The 18,623-nt window shown below is 40.9% G+C and overlaps 1 protein-coding gene across 1 annotated transcript in view; it reads right to left on the reverse strand.

The window, feature by feature from the left end:
- SVIL (supervillin) overlaps positions 1-18,623 on the reverse strand; it is a 145,574-nt gene that overhangs the window by 36,667 nt on the left and 90,284 nt on the right. The window contains exons 17-20 of the mRNA XM_024214440.3: positions 18,048-18,180; positions 14,712-14,759; positions 14,077-14,154; positions 13,343-13,440 (exon numbers count right to left, since the gene is read on the reverse strand). Of these exons, the coding sequence (XP_024070208.2) occupies positions 13,343-13,440; positions 14,077-14,154; positions 14,712-14,759; positions 18,048-18,180 (357 nt within the window). The remainder of the gene's footprint in view (positions 1-13,342; positions 13,441-14,076; positions 14,155-14,711; positions 14,760-18,047; positions 18,181-18,623) is intronic.

The following is an 18,623-nucleotide window of genomic DNA, read 5'->3' on the forward strand; positions in this document are numbered from 1 at the left end:
ACTCGCTGTGATCTCAGCGAAACCAATATCCCCATCGTTATTGCAGCTTGCTGTGTGCTCCACAATCTGTGTGAGAGCAAGGGGGAGACCTTTATGGCGGGGTGGGAGGTTGAGGCAAATAGCCTGGCTGCTGATTACGCCCAGCCAGACAGCCGGGCGATTAGAAGAGCCCAGCGGGACGCGCTGTGCATCCGGGAGGCTTTGAAAGCCAGTTTCAAGGCTGAGCAGGGTACCCAGTGACTTTTAAGTTTGTGGACACAGAAGCAGAACTTGCCCCCGTTTCTTTACCCAGTTGCCGTCGACTATCCTCTCCAATCACATACCCCCTTCACCCCCTTCCCAAAAAATAAAATCTGTTCTGTTTTGTTAATGGACACCATTGTCTTTATTACTGTTTTCGCGGGAATGTTTTAAACCTGGGACGCAGACTGTGGCGGGGGGCGGGTTTAGTGTTGTGATGCAAATGATGCTTCTAAACTCCAGGAATGACAGGCTCCGCGGTGGTGGACTGGTTGTTTCAACGGAGCCTGCCAGCCCTCCTGGCCGGGACTGCGTGTATGTGTCGGCTATGTGACTGTCTTGCAGGGGGAGGAGGGTTACAGATCCCCTGCTGCGCGGCTCTGTGATCCAGGGTAAGGACCGCTGCATAAGATCTGTAACTGCCCTCCCCCGCCACCAAGTCACAGAGCAACACCACCGCCCCCACCACACAGAACATGAAAACCACCTCCCAGACTGACCAGGATAACTAGTCACTGCACTGTATATGTGCCCTGCTGCTGCACCTGCCCCCTGCTAAAGGTGACTGTCCTGTCCAATGACCAAGCCCCTTCCCCCCCCTTCAGACAGACTCCCCTCCAAAAGAAGAGGATGGAAACAGAAATGAACAGAAACGTATTCTTTATTAACAACCGCACATGGAACGGGGGGGTGAAACTTGGACGGGGTCTTGTGTGAGGCGGGTAGGAAAGGACTTTTCAAATTTTGGGGAATGAGAGCCTTCTAGTGGTAGAGCAGTCCGCAGGGGTGGAGTGAAATTTTTCACGGCCCCTTCCACCCCTCCGTGTTTGGACTTTGGGTGAGGGGGGTATGGGACTTGGTGGCGGGGCAGGGCAGTTACAGAGAGACTGCAGCGGGGCTCTCTCCTCCTGCCTCCGGTCCTGCAGAACATCCACAAGGCGGCGGAGCGTGTCCGTTTGCTCCCTCATTAGTCCAAGCAGCGTTTGAGTAGCCTGCCTGTCCTCCTGTCGCCACCTCTCCTCCCGTTCAATGTTTGCCCGGTGCATTTGGGACAAGTTCTCCCTCCACTGTGTCTGCTGGGCTGCCTGTGCTCGGGAGCATTCCATTAGTTCAGCAAACATGTCTTCCCGTGTCCTCTTCTTCCTCCTCCTAATGTGCGCTAGCCTCTGGGCAGATGTGGCTGTGGGAATTGGAAAAAGGGAGTGAATTCCTGAGACAGAGCAATGTATCTGTGAACAGAGAACATAGTCTTTCTCTGTGAACAAGACCATGCAGAGCACCTATCACACGCGCACTGAGGACAAGGTCGAATTTTCGGCCCTCGCCTACCGTGCCTGCGGTCTTGCTGTGGCGAGCTGAGGAGCAGGGCTGGACACCGGACTTTGTCTAGCTGGCAAACATGGTAAGCCGTAGACTTGTGGCCGCTTAAAACTTTAAGAGTGGCACTGGCCTCCTTTCACATAGAAAGCAATGCGAGTCTCTGCTGGCAGCAATCCTGCAAGCATGAACTCTGGCCCTGTCCCAGCCCCTCGCGGCTGTAAACCGCGTGGCTGTAAACCGGCGGTTGCAGTTCAGTAAAGGGACGGGCAAGCAGTCCCAATACTAACTTTCCCCTACCTAATTCACAGCAGGGAGTCATGCCAGACATCACCCTCCTGAAGGTCTCGGAGAGCCAGAAGGAGAAGATGCTCCGGGACAGCCTGCAGAAACCGGGGCCATTTGCTGCGCTGCTCTGCAAGGCCATGATCCCGGAGTACCTGCTGGCGTTGTGGCAGGGAAACGTGTCCTACCACGGGGGGCCTAATAAGCTCTCCCTGCCCAGGAACCTGCTGATGAGGCTGGAAAAACACCTGCAGGAGGTGTATGAGGAGTTCTCCCCGGAGGATGTCGCCTCTATCCCCGGTTACATTGACCAGTTCTTGGCTTAGGTGCCCTTGGAGGGACAAATGACTGCAGGGTTTTGGGCACTATAATCATGAAGCGGACATTGTGCAATTTTTTGAAAATGGTTCGGACTATATATTGAGGCGCCCAAAGACAGACTAATCATGACACACTTTGCACTGATTCCCCTTTTGTTTGACTTTCCTGTTTACATGTTTTGAAGCACTTTACCCACTGTTAATATTTTCAATCTTCCTGTTTTGTTGCAAATAAATGTTTACATGTTTTAAAGCACTTTAGCTACTGTTAATATTTTAAATATGCCAGTTATGTTGTAAATAAATGTTTAGATATTTAAAACACTTACTGCTTGATCCTTCCCCTGAATCTGTGTCTGGGGTAACGGCGGGGGACGGTTGGTAGGGGATCTCTGTCAGGGTGATGAAGAGCTCCTGGCTGTCGGGGAAATCAGCGGTGCCAGCGCTGTCGACTGCCTCGTCCTCCTCATCTCCTTCTTCATCTTCCCCGTCCGCTAACATGTCGGAGGAACCGGCCGCGAACAATATCCCATCCTCAGAGTCCACGGTCAGGGGTGGGGTAGTGGTGGCGGCCGCACCTAGGATGGAATGCAGTGCCTCGTAGAAACGGGATGTGTGGGGCTGGGATCCAGAGCGTCCGTTTGCCTCTTTGGTCTTCTGGTAGCCTTGTCTCAGCTCCTTGATTTTCACGCGGCACTGCGTTGCATCCCGGCTGTAGCCTCTCTCTGCCATGGCTTTAGAGATCTTCTCATAGGTCTTTGCATTCCGTCTTTTGGAGCGCAGCTCGGAAAGCACGGACTCATCTCCCCACACAGCGATGAGATCCAAGACTTCCCGATCCGTCCATGCTGGGGCCCTCTTTCTATTGGATTGCACGGCCATCTCTGCTGGAGAGCTCTGCATCCTTGCCACTGCTGCCACTGCTGCTGAGCTCGCCACGGTGTCCAAACAGAAACTGCGCTTCAAACTGCCCAGACAGGAAAAGGAATTCAAATTTTCCCGGGGTGTGGCTGGTCAGAGCATCCGAGCTCGGACTGCTGTCCAGAGCGTCAACAGAGTGGTGCACTGTGGGATAGCTCCCGGAGCTATTAGCGTCGATTTCCATCCACACCTAGCCTAATTCGATATGGCCATTTCGAATTTAGCGCTACTCCTCTCGTTGGGGAGGATTACAGAAATCGATTTAAAGAGAGCTCTATGTCGAACTAAATGGCTTCCTGGTGTGGACGGGTGCAGGGTTAATTCGATATAACGGCGCTAAATTCGACATAAAAGCCTAGTGTAGACCAGGCCTTACTCTCAAATTTCTTTTTCTTAATTGAACTTCATGATATGCATCTGTCAAGACGGAAAAATATTTTCTACCAACTGCATAACGGCAGAAAGGTAGGTGTTCAAGCTTATCCATACTGCTATACAAATGTACCTCAGCTCTGATCTGGAGAAACCACTCTCTTTCTCAGATGAATCATCTCCTTAAATGTGCCTCTTCAGATCATACAAACCTGTCTCAAAGGGCAAATTAAGTGGTTTTGTATCATACACCATGCTATTAGGAGGCTGTAAGATCACTGAAAATATCAGGAGGAATCTCAACTAGAGTTGAACCCAGAGGTGCAATTTTTAACCAAATAATTTTAAGCTATTTTTAGTCCTCTTAACCATTTGCAGATGGTCACACTTCCTTTCTTGTGCTCTAGAAAATAAAATACTGTATTTGCCTGAGTGGCCACCTTTAATGTGGTCATATATTTCATAAGGATTCCAAAAAGTTTTTTATTATGGGGTTGCAGAAAAGTGTATTTCCCTCATATTCCCTCCATCACTGAGGCCCTATGCTGTAACCAACATCCTTCCACACCAGGACTAGATGGCACTGCAACAACCAACTATGGCTACACCAAAACCAGTTGAAGGGATTGCTGACACAAGGTACTATTTTCCAACCAAAGTGGTTTTTGTATTAGTATCTTAATGTCTTTCAAGAGATTACTTGGTAAGTCACTGTAGCTTGGCTTCAGTGGAATGCTTTTAGCCAAGTCCATCTCCTACTGATTTTACAATTTAGGATGAATCTACCAGGAATTATGGCATAGCTCTTGGGACCAACAGAAAAAAAAGAGTGGGATATAGTACAAGGGAAAGGTTCCATTTAAAGTTGTAATTACCGCCAAATTAGGTCTTCTGAAGTCTGTTACACTACAGAAAGCTTTTCCTGGTGGAAAAGTTACTCATTCCATTTTTTGTTGTATGTTCATTTCAGTGTACTTGAGTGTTAGCAATTAAGTAACCAACTTTGTCTAGAAAGCAAAACAAGATGTAGACAAACATAGCACCTACAGATTCTCTTGGAGAACTGAATTGTTTGGGCAAGTTTCCCAAAAGATATGAGTGAAATATTTTTTATTAGAGATGGACTTCAAGTCAAAGTAAAGCATACACACTGGGTATTTATAACAGGCAGTATATTACCGGGGAACTGAAAGACAATGTTATCTTACACAGAACTGAAACTGTAGTACATCTTCTAAAGCAGGGGTTCTCAAATTTTTTTTTTGCTGCGCCCCCCTTTGAAAATAGTTCAGGCTGTGGAGACTTCCACCCCACACATACTCTTGGTACTGGTCATAGCTTTCGCAGCATCAGTGCAGATTCCTACAGAGCTAAGTAACCATACCATGCTACCGTTACTTCTACGCTGCTGCTGGCGGCAGTGCTGCCTTCAGAGCTGGGTGTCCAGACAGCAGCTGCTGCTCTCTGGCCACCCAGCACTGAAGGCAAGGAAAAAGGACGAGCAAAGAAAAATCACGGATATTTGTTCATTTAAAAAATCTGTCCATACGGAAATAGGAGGACCAATAAAAGAGGTCATGTCTGGGGAAACCCGGGCGTATGGTAACCCTATTTTTTGTGATCTTGTGACAACCCCCCACAAGAGCCTGGCCCCCTTTTGAACTCCCAATGTGAGAAATATTGTTCTACAGCAGTGGTTCCCAAACTGGGGTTCGTGAACCCCTGGGGGTTCACGAAATGTTACAGGGGGTTCTCGGGAAAAAATTCCCTAATGGCGGACAGAGCTGTCCCTAGGGACCCCGGCACGGGGCCAGCAGCCCGGAGCCCCTGGACTTCCAAGAGCTAAGCAGATCAAAGCAAGCATATCTATCACACTGAGGAGATTTAAACTTCAAGACTCCTTATAAGAAATGGAAAGGGAGGTGAATATTTTTTGCTTTTTTAAAATTAAATAGGCAGCTAGTATTGTTTTTAAAATGATTATGAAGAACAAGTTTAAGCTTTGTTGTAACGTGCGTTGTTTGTCTGGACTGCTCAAGACCTGAAGCTTGTGTAGGAGGAACTCTTTGAGTTAGCTTCTTAAATATCTTCATGCTGTTTCAAATCTGATACTCCTTGACGAAACATATGAGCCTTGTCTTATAACAGGCTTATTCAAAGTGATACAAGCTACGAAAGTGAGATCTTGGAAGAGTGTTGCCATTTTCATAATGTAATAAAAATACTGTAATGATCAATAATAATAAATAGTGTGTAATAAGCATGTCATAAAAACAAATTTTATATTTCCAAGATCACTGCTTTTATAATTTATACTCAGGTAAAGGAGAAAATCCCTGGAAATATTCATTTCTAGGAGGGGGTTCGCGAGACTTGACATTTTAGTGAAAGGGGTTCACAGGCTGTAAACGTTTGGGAACCACTGCTCTAGAGGCTCATCGCTTTGGGATCTGTGCCAGCTTGTTCTTTTTGAATAATTTTATTCTGTGATCATTCAAATGCCTTTTGTCTCACCCACATGGAGCTTTTGCCAGTTTGTTTTAAGAGAGACATTCAATAGCTTCAGTGATTAGAAACAGCCATGAGCAGGAACTATTTCAGTGCCCTCCATCCATACAGGAAACTGGGGAAGAAGGTACATTAAGTAGGACAAAAGGCCACCATAAATTTCTCCCTCCTCTTAGCTGAGTCAGATCAGAGAATCAGTTCAGTTTCTACAAATCAGTTACCTTAAAAAGAAGCTAACATTTTTTGGATTTGTGTTATATAGAAATCATGAACAGGACACACCGAAGAACAGCATTGCCAACCATCAATTTTATTGCAACTCTTAAGCTATTTGGTGCTTTTCTTAGAAACCCAGCTGCTGTAATCAAACAATGGCATGAGAACATCAGCTTTCATTTATTTTATTTTTCTAGCCCTCACAATTACAGAGAAAAGCTTGAAGACTTGAAATGAATGCACCCTACAGGCTCTGAAACCAGAAAGAAAATAGAAAAACCCAATTTATATAGCTATATCTATATCTTAAAAAAAAAAAAAAAAAAAAAAATCACATCTTTTAAAAAAGAGCCTGACTCATGATTTTTGAATGCTTGAGTTGACAATACTGAATGAATTAAAGACAGTTCAATACTTTTAAGGGACCAGGAGCGTGACTATAGAGGCAGGTAGACAGGGAAGGAATTCAATGTAACTAAGAATTTATCTGAAAAGATAAAGAATCATCCACCAGTAGCAAGAGGAATTACAGAGTAAGCAGCAGCTAACACAAGGATTGGAAGCTCCCTCTCTTTCCCCAGCTGTCTGTGCCTCTTCCACAGACCTCTGCACAATTATGTTTGTTTGGAGTTCAATAGAAATGTTAACTGGCTGGGCAGCCAGACATTTTGACATCAAGATATATGACAACTTCGATAAAATATTCAGAGTGTGGTCCAATCTTTTCAATGCTGTGGGCCAGATGCTAGTTTTGGGGCACCTTGGTGGGTCACATACAAAAATATAATTCCAGAGTTTAGAATCGGATTTTTATTAAGGTCATGATTTATTTTAGCCATAGAAAAACATTAAAATAAAATGAATCTATCAGAGAATAACACATCTCAGTGAGAACACTGAGGAATTTTTTCCCCTTGCACTACAGTTCCAATGTCACTATCAATATTCTTAGTGGCAAGCCAGAGAGAGCAGCAAGGGTGTCACTCTCCAACATCTTGCGATGTTTTGACATCACATGTTATTTCATGACAGAATGTGCTTTTGCAAATGTCTGTGCTTCCCAATATTGAGCACAGCTTCAGCAGAAGAAGCCTTTGAACTAGGGACAAGTTTCCAGAAGTTTTCACATATTCCATTCTTCTTTGAAAGAAACCAAGGATAAATCTGCCGTTCACACAGCTGTAGGTAAAGATCTTGTGGTTGCTGCTCAACTGGTACCTCCACTGGATTGTTGAACAGTTGAATGCTGGATCTCAGTCTCAAAATCTGCAAATCTGGTGCTGAACTCTGCTAAGATAGCTAATATAATTGTCAAGAAGCTGCGAAAACCAGCAACAACAGTCTCAGTTGAGAGATCCTTGCATGATGGAAAATGGGTGATGCCATTCTTCTGAAGAGTCCAAGTTTTCTGTGGAAAAATAGCCCATAAAAGTGTAGAAATATTCTGATCTCTACCTTGCTGCCAGAGACTGAGTGAATTAAGATGAGCTGGTTACGTCTGTTAGGAAGGCCAGTGAGCATAGAAATGCTCAGTCTTCCAACTACTCTTGACACTGGGCAGCGTTGCTTACATTTTCTTCTTTCAGAACAGCAAGAATCTCCTTTCTGAGTGAAAAAAAATGTTGCAGGTACTGCCCCCCACTCAGCCACTGAACTTGTGACCGGAGATGCAAATCCCACATTCTGAATTCAACTCCTCAAGGAAGCGGATACATTTCTTGTGCCCCTGTGCTCTGTTTCCTCCATGGATGATGTTGACTGTTTGTATTACACTGGTCATCACACCACTAATTTTAACAGATTTCCCACAAACTGCCTTCATTTCCAATTCCATTTTCTCTCAGCAAACCTACAAATCCACTTTTACTGCCAGTCGTGGCTTGTGCACTATCTGTGACAACGCAGCAGCACTGTTGGAAGCCACCATATTTGCTCATAGCAGAAACAAGTAAATATCTGCCCCCTTTGTACTGCACTTGTTTGGAACTAGCTCCAGTAACTATTAATGCATGAAGAAATCCTCATCAGTGCTTCAGATGAAAAGCAATAACTGTCTGGTATCACCGACGTCAGTACTCTTGTCTAGAGCTAATCTAATGAAAAGCACTTACAATTTTCACCAACTGTCTTCAATTTTGAGGACACAGGATCATTCATGTCATTTACTCTCCTAGCTACAGTTTGCTGAGGCAATGACACACTCAAAATTCTTTGCCATTTTTCCATTCCCAATGGATGAGCCAGCTTGATAGCATACATTTTTACCACATCACCATCCTTAAAAGGCTTTTTAGATTTCACTAGCTCAAGGCACACCTTGTAAGAGGCAGCCAGACTTGAAGTTAGTACAGCTGCAGGTTTCATCAGTATGTTTCTCTGCTTTTGAAGTTTGCTTTTCAAGTCCTTAACTAGAGCGGCAAGTGACTCTCCAGGGTACTTCTCACATTTTGCCTTGTGAAGTGTGTTGTAATGTCAACTGATATTGTACTCCTTCAACACAGCTATCACTTTCAAGTGCATGAGACATTGTGGTTATCCATTACATTCAATGAACAAGTTGTCTTCTTCCCATTTACCTTGAAATGCTTCGTTTTCTGCATTCACTTTTCTTTTATTGCTAGCAGCCATTACAGTTACTTGCTCCCTTGCAATTGAGAGAAACTGGTCAGTCCTCACTATCTGAGACTGAGTGCTACAGGAGACTGGGCTCTAGGTGTGGGTATCAGAGGAAGGGCCGGTTACGGCTACCTTTACTCTCCTGCTGCTGCAGCTCACCAGCTATCTTCCTTCACCCTCTGCTACTACACTGAAGTGCTGTTCTTTACTGCGTGTGCTGGCCGAAGACTGGCTCTACAACATTGCATCCCGTGCATGGCATGACATATCCCGTATAGTGCTTGCAAGGTCATGCTTCATGGAGGACGCCATTTTGTCTCCACACATTGATTGTGCTGCAGAGCACCATTTCACTCACTGTGCAAACGCTCTGTTCCAGACAGCTGCCGCTGCGGGAGAGGCCAGAATACTTTACAAACTATAAGAAACATTTCATCCCCCACAGGAAGTGCAGCCACCTCTGGAGTGAACTGTTGGTTTCCTAGATCACAGCAACATTCCATAGGAGATCTGGACAGGAAATGAATAATGATCCTACTGAAACCACAAGGGGGATTTTATATGCAAAGTGAATACTGAAGTTATAATTTGGCAAGAACTCTGGCATTAACACAACCTTATTTATGTGGGAAAAAAATCAAGTGGCTTTTTGGAAAAAAACAAAAAAAACCCAAGTGATTTAATTTTGGCTGAAGGACTGCACCTGTGCTTCTTGGCTACTGAAAATTTAGAAGGGCAGAAACAGGAATGCTTATGGATCAGTGTACTGAAACTTCAAGAGGGGGGTAGTGGTGAGTTTAGACTACCACATCAGACAAGGGACCAGGATAAGCACCTCCTTAAACGTTTATCCATAATGTGTAGAAAGAAAAATGTCATTGGGGATTTCAACCTGGGGGACATATGTTGGAGGTTTCATTTTTCCTCTGGTCAAATATCTTTGGAGTTTCTAAAATTATAGTTGATAATTTTCCAACACAAGAAGTATTGCAACCAACTTGGGGTAATTCCATATTCAACCTCATTCTGATGGAGAAAGTTTAATTGATTATTGAACTAAAAACTGTTGGTTACACATATGCAAGTGTTTATGATCTGATTTTATATACTATCTGCAAACAGAATATAGTATCAACCAGTAATATATACACACTTATACACATAATCTTTAAAAAAAAGCCAGTTTCCCAAAGCTGAAAACTATTATATGAGTGGGAGGAAATATTTAAACATAAAAATGTGAATCATAATTGGGAATTAATGTTTTTAGAGGCCCAAATAAGACAATTCCAGGCATGGAAGACGGCTTCTTTGGTTAAAAACAGCCTGGTGAAGAGGGGAGATGAAGACAGCAACAGAAAATAAAAAATATCTAACAAATGGAAAAATGGAGAAGCTTATAGCAATGAGTACAAATCAGTATTTAGGAAATACAGACAATTGATAAGGTAAGCTAAAGATATCAATGAAAAATCTTCAGCCAGTAGGGTTAAAAACAATAAGACATTCTTTAAAATATACCCGGAACAAATTAAATTCTAGCAATGGTATAGATCCAACTGTAGATGAGGATAATAAAATTATCAATCAGGATGCAGAAAAGGTAAAATATTCAATAAATATTTCTTTTTTGTATTAAAAAAAGCAGGATCATGTATTCAAATCTTCCAGTAATAATGAAACAATTTTGGTTTTATCACTAACGAGGGAGGATGTTAAACACCAACTATTAAACATTTTTTAAATTGGTGTGTAGAACTTATTGTTTTTGATGAGATCACAAGTTTGCCTGATGAAGGTAATTGTGTGGACATAATATACTTAAAGCTTTTGTAAGCCATTTGACATGCATGATCTTCTGAAAAAGTTAGCACTATACAAAAGTCAACGCAGCACATATTACATAGATTTAAAACTGTTTAACAGATAGATTGCAAAAGGGAAGTAGTTATTCAATGGCGGTATTTCTAGTGGGTTGCTGTAGGAATCTGTTCTTGGCCCATAATGAGGAGACAGGTCATTTACACTGACTGGCCTTGATTGTTTGGTAAGGAGGACTCATTTGAGTAACAGTCAAATGCAAGATCACAGATCTAGGAACCAAGAACAGGATGGGGGACTGTATCCTTAAAAACAGTGTCTCTGGAAAATACATAGAGGTCATGGTAGATAAATAATGGAGCATGACTTCACAGCATGCTGCTGTACTTAAAACAGCTAACACAATCCTGGGATGTATAAATGGGGAAGTATGAGTAGGAAGGTACCCTACTCTGTATAAGGGATTAGTGAGACCACTGCTGGAAAATTGTGTCCTGTTCTAGTGTTCACACTTCAAAAAGGATGTTAACAAATTGGAAATGGTTCATAAAAGAGCTATGAGAATGATTTGACATCTGGGAAACATGCCTTATGATGAGAGATAAAGCAGCTCAATCTATTTAGTTTATTCAAGAAACGTTTACAAGATGACTTGATCATGATATACAAGCTGAAACTGGACAAATTCAGACTTAAAAATAAGGTAAAAATTTTAACAGTGAGGGCAGTTAACTATTGGAACAACTACATGGAGATGTGGTGGATTCTCTATCACTTGAAGGTTTTAAAGCAAGAGTGTATATGTTCCTAAAAGATATGCTCTAGCTCAAAATACAAGTTACAGGCTTAAAGCAGGAACTACTAAATGAGGCAGAACCTCCTGTGGAGGTTAGACTAGATGTTCATAATGGTCTCTTCTGCATTAAAATCTATAGCAGCACAGTTCCAGAACATGTTGTGCTTCGACATCTATTCAGTACCAATTCAGAGGGAGGAATGGCTTACAACTAAGTAAATGCGCCACTTCCAGCAACACTGGATTTTCCCATCCACATCATGTCTCTCCTTGCCTTATGAGATCACAACCCAAGGTGATACGGCTGCATGTATGTTTGAATGCAAGAGATAAGAGAATTAATGGATTGTAGTTAAGGATGGCAACCACTAGGATTGTCTCTGCCTGAAAGGAAGAGACCGAATGAAGAGATGAGAAACATCAAAATGTAGTTTTCAAAAGAACAAGAAGTTCCTTTAAACTGTATGCTGTGAATTATGCAGAGGAGTAGGAAGAAAGGTGCTAGTTTAGCTTGTAAAGCAGAGAACAGCAGGAACAGAGCTTCCAAAATATGTAGTGCACAAGAGAAAGCCAATGGATTTAAGAATTGGAGGGTGGGAGAGGATTACAATTTAGGAACTATTTTTGTTTCCTATGCGACTTTATAGTAACATAGCCCTTTTTCCTGTTCACAAATGGTCTCTGTAAACAAAAGACCATTTTTATTAGATTGTTTGCTATTTGAAGTTATTTGATTAATGTTTTGTGCAGACTGCCCTTGCAGTAGTTTGTGTATACCTTGAAAATTTAATATTACCAGTCCAATATCTGACCAGAATTACATGTACCTAAGGTGTAGCTCAGTGGTTTGAGCATTGGCCTGCTAAACTCACGATTGTGAGTTCAATCCTTGAGGGGGCCATTTAGGGATCTGGGGAAAAATCTGTCTGGGGATTGGTCCTGCTTTGAGCAGGGGGTTCGACTAGATGACCGCCTGAGGTCCCTTCCAACCCTGATATTCTATGATTCTAAAGGTTAATGTATCTGTTACCTTATTAGATGACCTCTTTTTTATAAACTATGAATTTAATGTAGTCACAAAACTAGTTTTAGCAAATTTCAGCTGCAGGCCCAAAATTAGAGGTTTTCTTTTGGGCAAACCATTGGTACAGACAAAACTTAATTCATACAAATAGTCATGAAAAGCTAATAAAAGTGGTATGGGTCGTGATCAATGTGAAGCTTTATTTAGAAACGCCAGAAGTGTGTGGACAGTTTCTCATTTGTTCTTTTTATCGGTAATATATATATAACTTACTCAAAGGCATGCAGCCATACTACAACCATATATTTTAAGTATGACAATCACAGCACATGCTGCAACTAGTATATAATCTGGAGAAAAGCTCAAAGGTTTTCCTATAATGCTTCAACCATAGATCCGTGCTGGGAGTAGAGGACAGGGTGATGATATAAAACAAGATCAGAGCTGCCAGATCTGCTCAGACCTTCAAATTAATTGTTCTTGCTCCTTCTTTCACTTTCTTTCAGATTTCTTTTAACTCTATTTTATATGTTCAGTCCTCCTTCCCCACCCTCCCACTCCCATTTTTCGCTTATCTCTTCTGAAGGAGGGCTAGTATTCTGGTTCTGCTCACTCTGACTGCTGTACTAAGCTGGTTAAATAAGAGGCTGAGAGAAAGTGAATTACTTTAAAAGCCCTCATTAACTATTAACTGCCTTTAAATTAGTTCTTTAAAACTTGTTTAGAATATGGACCTGGAATTCCTTTATATAGACATATTTTGCAATGTCATATGACGCACTCCTAACATTTACTAGAACAGCAAAAGAATGCTGTTACCAACCAAAGCATCCATTTGGTCACGCTAATTTGCTTTGGGAATGTGTCTTAAAATCATTTTATTTTCTGTCTCACTCCTCCTTCAACTAAAACAGGAAGTTTATGCAATATTTCACCTTCCATCTCCAAGGATGCCGTTCATCAAAGACCAGGGGGCTTGATTCTCTCAAACTAGAACTACTGACCTTAAAGGAAGAGAAACAGAAGAGTGAGGAAAGACAGGAGAGGCAGAAAACAGAAGCAGGATGTGCCAACCTTAACAAAATCTTTTAGAACAAAAGAGTAGTGAATGCAACGTAAGAAAAACATCTCTGGAGGAAACCAGAGCATGAAATAAAAAACATCTACGACAGACTGTTTTGTTCATTTAATGAATTGAAATGTGATCAGTTTTTAAATATTATATATTTTTCATAGAAACTTAATTCAAAGAGAGGCAGGATGCACTGCAGTTATTGTAAGAAGCAAAAATGCATAGCATTTAGGAACTACTCCATTCAAAATCCTATTTAGTGAGTTTCTAATGATTCATGGTACTATAAGTGAACACACTAACATCCTTGGGCAGATTGTATTTAGCCTGATTTAGTTTATCATCTATAATCTAAAAGATAAATGCAATTTTTAGAGATGTAGTTTAATAAAAATACTAATGGAATTTAAGTTGGTGGAAAGTACGTAGTATAGGGAATTCTTATGGTACATTTCTTTTGAGAAGTATTTACTAGGCAGAATATATAGTAGTTTCCCACATAACTAAGTACTCTTTAAGTGATCAGGAATTCCAACAACCATGTAAAAGTGTGCAAGCTTTTGCTCACCTGATGAATAGGTACAAAAGGATGAAATTTATGGGCAACAGGTATAGCAGGAGAATAAGTAGAAGCATAGACAGGTTCCTATGGTAGGGGCAAAAGCACAGCAAGAGAATTAGAGGGGGGAAGGAAATGATTTGTCAGACAACGGAGGATAAATCAAGTGATTTGTTAAAAAAAATATATTTTTTTTTTTTGCAATTCCAACCCTAATCTTTTAGAAACATTTTCCCTACTGAAAAGTCAGTGCAAGAAAAAGTTTCACATAACAGCATGTTTACCACAGCCATTTCATGCAGTAATTAAACCAATTAGTGACAATTTGATGTGAAACTGAGCTGCACGCACAGGAGAAACATTTTTCACACTTAGATGTTTTTAATGGTCTCTGCTTTCATGATCCATTAAATTACTGAAGCATGTTTATCGCAACATGGATATTTCCACTGGAAGTGCCCTCAGCCCTTACTGGAATAAGGAACCATGTATCTTCCAGATAAAATCAAGCAAAGTTTTCTAAAACTTGAATACAAATTGGAAAGATGTCTGGGGGGAAAAACTAACACACAGCACCCAGCAAAAGCGAATTCACTACTTTAGCCAAAGTCTAGAATAACTCCTAACAGTACAGTCAGGCTTACCCAAAGCTGATTAGACACGGTATTATCATCTGTAATTCCTCCTTCTTCCTACATGTTAAAACAAACAGGAAACATTGCACAGAATGTTGGAAACGTGCAGTTCATTAGAGAGCAGCTCACTCACATTCCAGTGACTAGTACTTCAGATACAATTAGAACTATGTACATGCACATCCAGTAGATGCTATGTATACATAACTTTATCTCTTGTTACCAAAACAAGAGACAAATTATTTGTCTGGAGGCACACATGCTTTTTTATTTTTTTATTATTATTATTATTATTATTATTAAAGGGCTTACCCCATCAGGGTTTTACAAGCATCATCCTCAGAGTAATTCTGAATCATGACAACAGTAAACAAATGCTTTTAGCAATGTAACAGATTACAGTATAAGTTTGCAGGAATGTGCTATGGGAACGAAACATTTCAAACTTGATTCACTGTTTTAAAACTACTACAGCATAGTTGGGGGGGAAAATCATACACTAATCTGGGACGCTAAGTAGATTTACACTTAAAATGGCTATGACATAGGAATTTTCATTCCAGTAAAATTTTGTGCTTTTGATGCTAGAAAGCGTTTTGTGTTTTTCGTGGGAAACAACCCACCAATCCCCTGAAAACCAATGACCTATTACCCAACCTGATAGACTGATACAACAACATACTAAATCCAATCTGTTATATCTCTAAATAATTTGGATTCCGTATGTCAAGGCACTTCATCTTTTTATCAGGCTGGGAACTATGCAGACAATCTACTAGTATACAGGGTACTCTATAAATTGTATGAATAGGCTCCACAGTACACATGAAGAACTAAAAATCCTCACATCAAATTTCAACATTAAATAAACATATACAGAATACACTAGGATAGTTTATTTTAAAAAATGTTTATTTTTCTTTTTGTAAACCGTAACTCTTCCAGAGCTTATCAAGATCCTCCATTTTATCATTTCTTCTCTATGTTATTCTTTCATCTGAGGACATGAGGGCAAGTTCTTCTGGAACTGTATGTCTCTTCAAAGTTTTAAACTACACGTAAATTAGTGGAACATTTATAAGCAACTTAATTTCTGGAGTATTGGAAAGATCTGATCTGTAGGCAACTAACTGCCGATTGATAATTTAAGCATTTTGATTAAAATGTATTGACTGTACACAGTGCACCCATTCTAATTTGTGGAATTTGAATCTTACTACCTGCATGGTTTATTTTTTTTAAAGGCTTTTGACAAACTCGACAACTTATATGTTTACACACCATGCGACAATAATCAAGTCCTCTAAAGCAAGGTTAGTAAGTTGTGCCATATGCTCTTTAAAACTACATCCAAGCATGTTAATCAATAAAATTGGACAAACTAGTAGCATTGAGAAAATCCATGCCTTATTCTGAATAAGAACAAGCATGTACCATGAATGTAACTTATTCCCTGCTGTTGAGACATGATTCTAGTAAGCAAAGACTGTATTCTTTACTAGTTCAAAGCTTAGCAGTCAATACAACTCCTGTACTCTGGCAAATCCAACAACAGACAGACTGCACACGTTTTAAAAGGAGAATGCGAGCTATTCCCAACACACAGATGTTTTGTAGAGTGAAGTACTGTTTTGTGGTCTTCCGCAATCGGGACAGTTTCACTGTAACTGCCATTTTGGCTTCAAGGCCAGTTAGTAACAACATTTACAGTAGATTCTAATGGAAGACAGTAAGGTTAAAAGTGATTTCAAAACTTTACAGAGTCAGACAGTATTCTAGGGATCTGTAATACCTTTAGAAACACAAACTACTTCTAGTGAAGCTTTAAAGTTTAAATTGCTTTGTGCACCAGCATCACTGTTGTCAGTACAGTTCTAGGAATTATCAAATGCTGCAGTACAAGTAAGACTGCCACAAAGTCAGATTTTTGTACTGTGTCTTCATTCGGGCAGGCTCAGGCTTCATCAGTAGCTTGGTAGGAGTGATAAACCTTCAACATAGCGCCTGCCTATTTTGAGGCTAATACTGTGCAACTCCAGAACACTCCATTTTTCCTGGGGACAAGCTGCTAGTATGATCACATCCAGGCCTAAACACACTTCAAGGCACTTCATACTTATTTTGGCCTGGTGTTGAACTAAGTCCTAGCACTAGGAATGATGTGCTCATTGATAGCTGCTGGGGAGCCATCTGCAAGAACGTTATTTTTGGATTTACACTACCTTGGCTACTTTAAGTTCATTGGTGATTCTCTTAAATTGCTTTCATCTGGAGGATGTTACTAGTGTGACCTTAAAGGTGGTGATTTTGTAGACTGAACGGTTACACTGTGAGATCAAATTAAGTCTGCTTTATCGACCATGCAAAGCACTGCATCTTTTAAAAATAGTCTACCGGAGAAAAATACAGCCACGAATGGTTCTTTGATTCTTTTCTTAGTCTTATTGTGCTGGTAACAGATGTTTCAGACACATTCACTTATGATTCAGGTGCTCGTGGATACACAAAAAAAGTTATTTCATTAAGGACAGATTGATCACCAACCCTACCCTTACTCATATACTGCTGGGAATAGGACATATATTCTCCTATTGGCTGGGTACCTGCATTGACTAAATAATAAAAACAACATTTTTATTATTAACGAATGAGACAAAAATTCTTGACCCAACTGATAAAGAGCATATTATAAACAAGACAAAAAAAAACACTAATCTGGAGGTTACTGGTGGCCCTGGCTACCCACTAACAGCCAGGACTATATAAGGTACTCATAAAGAGAAGTACTTCATGGTATTCTAATATTTGTACTTTAACAACTAAACCTTGGTTCCATCAGAACTACTGAAAATGCTTTTCTGTGCATGAAGACAGCAAAAGGCCACCCAAAGATTTAAAAGTTCTTTCTCATTAGAAAATCCCTAAACTTAAGATCTTAAAACCATTTTATATCAAATAGCAAGAAATAATCATATAAATTAAATAGTTAAGCTGAAACCTGTTCTTGATTTTTGTGAACATGTGAAATCCAAATGTTTCAGAAATTATTTAACCTCCCTCAAAATCTTAAAAGCCCATTTACTTCTTGGTAATCTGCTGATGAAAATAACTCTGCCCAATGCTGAAAATACTAAGGCAGCAGACAGTCAACAAGACAACTTCTCATTTAAGAGCTCTTGTGACAGAGAATTTTTTTTAAAACAAACCCTGAGGCAAGTTAAGGATGGCTGTAATCCTACAAGCTGTAGCTATTAGCCAATGTTAGGCATGCTTGTCTAGTTTGATGCATCTCCAATGCAGTAGTGTTTCAAGAGGAATACTTTTTCCTATCATAGGAAGCTTTACCTTCTTCTTGAACAACTGCTCAGCTTCTTGCAGTTGTGTGCTACGCTCAGTGATGGACACTTTCCCATACTCCTGCTTTTTGTTAAGCCTGCTTTTCCAGCTTTCTTCACCGCTCTTCTTCAACAGCGCCAGCCTAAGGAGGAAAAATATGCCAACCATGTAGATTTCAACATTACCCAGGAAAGCTGTCTGCATCATTTCAAAAATGTTTTGGTCAGGACATTTTTAAGTAAGCCTCTGACTAGGCTTCTAAATGTGTTACCATTAGTCTAGGCACATGAAACTCAAAGAACACATATACAGGGCTTGTCTACACGCTGAGTTACTGCATGGCAAACCAAGGTGTGAATCTACAGGATACCAACTTGCCCTACGGACACTGCTACGGTGCAGTGAAATTCCCACAGTACAGCTTAGTACAGTAGGGCACTACGCTGCACTTCAGGACATTCGCTGTGCTGCAGCAGTGTTTACACAGGACTTTAGTGAGTGGCAAACTGACGTGCTGTAGATTCACAGGTTGGCTTGCCATGTAATTGAGCCCAAAGCCTGAAGACAAAATATCAAAGATGTTAT

The sequence above is a fragment of the Terrapene carolina genome, unplaced genomic scaffold (genome assembly GCF_002925995.2).
Source record: "Terrapene carolina triunguis isolate 2854851 unplaced genomic scaffold, T_m_triunguis-2.0 Scaffold111, whole genome shotgun sequence".
NCBI lineage: Eukaryota > Metazoa > Chordata > Testudines > Emydidae > Terrapene > Terrapene triunguis.